The following is a 4,561-nucleotide window of genomic DNA, read 5'->3' as shown; positions in this document are numbered from 1 at the left end:
CTGCTGAAATTCATAGGGGCCAGCGTGGTATAGTGGTTAGTGTCTGAGAAACCCAAGTTCAAATCTCCACTCTGCCATGAAGCTTGGTGGATGACCTTGGGCTAGTCTCTCTCTCTTTCTCTCTCCCTCTCTCTCTCTCACACACACAGACAGAGAGAGCCCAACTAACCTCAAAACATGGTTGTGAGGATAAAATGCAGGAGAGGAGAATGATGTAAGCCACGTTGGGTTTCCCATTGGAGAAGAAGGCAGGGTATAAGAGAAATAAATAAATAAGTCCTGGACCAATAAAATGTAGCTTAGTTTCTTATGATGGTAGTTAATCATTTCCAACTTTAGCTAGACTGTGATGAGCATGGGTTTATTTATATCTGATGGACATTTGTGTTCAAAAATGAGACATCATTGGTTGGTCACATGATTATATATATATATATAATTATATATATTCAATTTTCTTTTTCCTTGGCCCCCCGAAGGGGATTTTTTTGTTGCATTTTTTATATAGACTACAAAACTACAATGAAAGAAAGGGAGGGGTACTACATTCAGGGGGAAAGAAAAGATAACCACTACTGACTAAAAACCCAAGAGAGGAGATCCTCAAATTGCTTACATACAATGCCATCTCTTAAAACGCTACATTTTATGAACTTAGTCAGACTTGCTATTATACCTTTTAAATCTTAAATTTAACTTAAATTTAACCCCTTGGCATCCCAATATTAAAAACATTATTATCAAAGACACAATTCAGAGTCCTTCAATCCTCATTTTTTTCTTATCTTGTCTCTTCCGCAGTTTATAAGGACTTTTAGGAGCCCCTGCCCTCTTCTCAGACAGAGAGCCCTCTCCAGAAGACCCCGAGTCCAGCTCGCCACTGGACTTACTGTCCTTTTCCTCTTTATCCACCTCCTCTGGCTCGCCCAGCTGGATTCTCAAAAAGTCCCGAGCTTTTGAAACAGAGTCAATCTTTTCTTTTTTATCCTGAAGTTTGAAGGTTACGCCCTCTGGATATAACCACCTGTAGCTGATTGCATTGGTTTGAAGAAAAAGAATTAAATCTTTGTATTTATTTCTCCGTTGTCTTATTTCAAATGGGATATCTTTCAAAATTCGAATGGTTCTGTCCCCAATTTTCAAGGGTGTCCCTGCCGTTGCTCTTAGCATAAAATCCCGCACGTGTCTCTTCGAGAATCTCATTACAATTTCCCCAGGCAGATTATTCTTCTTTATGTATATGGAGTAGGCCCTGTAGACCACATCCATTTCGCTCATAAGATCGTCCGCCTTCAAATCTGTCACTGGGGCCAGTGCTTCGCTCATTGTTTGCTTCAGATTTTCTCCTTTAATCTCTGGAACACCTTGGAAACGAAGGACCAGGTTTTCCTTCTCCATTTGTAATTGTAAAAGCTGTTCTTCTGTTGAGATGTGCTTTTTTCCCAATTTTCGCACCTTTTTCTTCACCCTTTGAGCAGTGGCGTCAACCTCTTTCACTTTCTCAGCTGTTTGTTCCATGATTTTTAAAGTCTTGCTGATTTGTGTCTGCTGAGTAGTGATACACTCATTCATTTTTGACAGCTGCTCCTTGAGGTTATTCATCTGCTCCAGCAGGGGGCGCAGGGACTCTGCCATAGTTTTAGTCAACTCGGTGGTTCCTTCCGGTCGTGGGCTCTCTGCTGATTTCGTTTTTGAAAGTTTCTCCTTCTCCGTCCTCTTCCCTGCCATCTTTATCGGTTGTTTACTTTCGCCAAACTTTTTAAAGTATCTGAATATGCGCTCACATGCCCGTACGCGCCTTGGTAAAAGTTCACCACTTTCACCAGTTTTCACCACTTTTTCTTCCACTCCCCCCCCCACTCTCGCTTATAAATCTATGCGCATGGGAGGGACCCCTCCCTCGCTTGCTTTACTCTCTGGTCCGTGGGATAAGGGAGCTTTCTTTTAGCTTAGCAAAACCGCTCTATTCTGACTCACGTTCATATTTGGTCATCCGACCTCGCATTGCCGTCGGTTTTAGCTGCTCAATCTCCTACGCTTGTCCCAGTCAGCGCCACTAGTTCCATACGGACACTCGGCAGAGGGACCATGGGGACGGAGAAGTGCCTCGATTTCCCAGCATCGCGCTGGCAAAGAGGTGACCTCTCAAGAGTCCCTTGGCCAGGAGCCTTTCGCCAGGCCCCGGGGGGGTGCAATGCATCGCCCCCCATCCCTTCTGCCGGTGCACAGCTTCACCCCCGGGAGGTCCGGGAGGTGCGACTGCTCAGCGTGCCGCCATAGACCAGAACTATAAATTCAATTTTCCAAACCACAAAACAAAACATACAAAGCAAAAGAGTGTGATGATTCAAAAACTCTTCTTGTCTTTAACTCCAGACATTTGTCTTAGTTACTGTTAATAGTTATTTTACTTATTTTACTGAAAGCTATTGTACATATAATGCTATCTATGAAAAAATAAAATACATTTTACTTCAATGCTTCTATTTATCTGTCTTATTTACCCATTTATAAAATTTCATCCAGTTTTTTTTTTCAAACTGTCTGTTTTATCCTTTAAATAAAATGTGAGGTTATCAATTTCCACTGCTCCCAATATTTTTGTTACAACTTCAGTTCTGTTTGGTACCCCTGTTTTCCTCCAACAACTGGCATATGCAATCCTTGCTGGAATAATTATATTAATTACAGAATATAAATCATTCTTTTGGATTTCTTTGGGTGGAATAGTTAACAAAAATAATTCTGGGGTAAAGGGGATAGAAATTTCTAGGCTTTTCTGTATTATTTCATGTATATCAATCCAGTAATTCTTCGCTTTCCAGCATTTCCACCACATGTGAAAAAACATTCCAGTTGCCTTTTGGCATTTCCAACAATGATTAGTACAATTAATATCTATCTTAGAAAGGAACATAGGAGTTATATACCATCTGTGAAAAAACTTATAAATATTTTCTTTATAAGGAATCGATCTAGTCATCTTTATACTTTTCTTCCATATCCAAGACCATTGTTCCAGGTCAATAGAGTGCCCTAAATTCTGGGCCCATTTTATCATCACTGGTTTAACCTGTTCCTCATGCATACATTTTTAAAAAATAAATTTCTGATTTGTAAACATCACTATCTTGTTAAACTCTGTATATTTTTCATAGAAACCTAATCACTTATCTTTTTTAAAGCAGGATAGAATTTGCCAATTTTGCCACCAATTATATTGTAATGGGTTTTTCAATTCTTGTCTGGTGTCTATTAACTCATTATATCTAATTTGATCTTCTTTACGGATCACATTCGGATGAGTCACAGCTTCTAAAGGTACTACCCATCTTGGTGTTTTCATATAAGTTTGCTTCTTAATCTGTTCCCATACTTTTAGTAGTGAGCCTCTCAACCAATGATTCTGAAAGTATCTCTGCGATCCCGCCTTTCCGTACCAGGAAAACGCATGCCACCCTAAAGGCAAGTCATGCACTTCTAATTTTAAAATTCTATCGTTTTCCAGAAGAACCCACTCCTTAATCCACGCTAAAGCGGAAGCCTTGTAATAAAGCTGCCAATCACGGAGGTCAAAGCCTCCTCTACTCTTTTTACCCTGTAATGTCTTGAGTTTAATCCTGGATCTTTTCCCTTGCCATATAAAGTTTAAAATTACTTTTTCACAGAAAGTATACCCCCCTCCTTAAGAAAAAATTAATGTCAGAGTTGGACTTTCATCAATTTTCCCCTCCCACAGGAGACTTCTGATTCTCCCCCAAGCTATTCCTGGAGATATCCATTCCATCAGAAGCAGAATTTCTCTTTCCTTTATTATTCTAGTCCTCTGAGCTAAGGTCTTGAGAAAAGTCAATACAAGCATATGATAAAATACAAAGCAGTAACTCCAGATGCACAGCAGCAGTAGCAGCCAGAATATGGAGTTTTGGTAAAGCACTCCTGGAGCTCTGCAATTGGCAGGATATTCAGTCTGCCTACCGTAAAAGCATGCCTCTAGCCAGAAGCTGTAAGACTTATGAAGGGTTGAAGAGCTGGGAACTGTCACTGCAAAAGTAGAGCATATAAGCCTTGCACAGCCCTGTATGTCAGCACAGACAGACAGAATAATCCTTTTCTAACCAACCTTACAACTTCCATATCCCTAACCACAGCTGGAAAAATACCATGAAGCTCTAATCGATCAGCCACATATTTTCCCCATATACAACATCTTTCAGTTAATGTAAAAGCCCTGCCCCCAAGAAGCAGCCTTTCTGGAAGTGTTTGGGGCTGTTATAGAAAATCAGCAAAATCTACCCCCCCCTTCTTTGCACCTGCAGTAATGCTAGGCAAGATCCAAGCTACTGTAAACAGTCAAATATCTTGACCATTCACCATCCAGCACCCAGCTCCTTCTTCATGGTTGACAGTAACCTGGCTGCTGCAACTTGGACCACTTGATGTTTCCAGAAAGGTTTCCAAGGCATGAGCCACACACAGAACATTACCATAATGTGACATGGATATGATCAAACCATGGATTACCATGGCCAGACTGCACTTTTCAAGCCATGGCCATATT

The 4,561-nt window shown here is 40.7% G+C and overlaps 1 protein-coding gene across 1 annotated transcript in view; it reads right to left on the bottom strand.

The window, feature by feature from the left end:
* LOC107119628 (centromere protein J-like) overlaps nt 1-2,005 on the bottom strand; it is a 41,236-nt gene extending 39,231 nt beyond the window's left edge. The window contains exon 1 of the mRNA XM_015422164.1: nt 1,978-2,005. Within this exon, the coding sequence (XP_015277650.1) occupies nt 1,978-2,005 (28 nt within the window). The remainder of the gene's footprint in view (nt 1-1,977) is intronic.
* Between the last annotated feature and the right edge of the window lie 2,556 nt (nt 2,006-4,561).

The sequence above is a fragment of the Gekko japonicus genome, unplaced genomic scaffold, assembly GCF_001447785.1.
Source record: "Gekko japonicus isolate JY-2015 unplaced genomic scaffold, Gekko_japonicus_V1.1 scaffold347, whole genome shotgun sequence".
In the NCBI taxonomy this organism is placed as follows: Eukaryota; Metazoa; Chordata; class Lepidosauria; order Squamata; family Gekkonidae; genus Gekko; species Gekko japonicus.
This window is presented reverse-complemented; position numbering and strand designations above follow the sequence as displayed.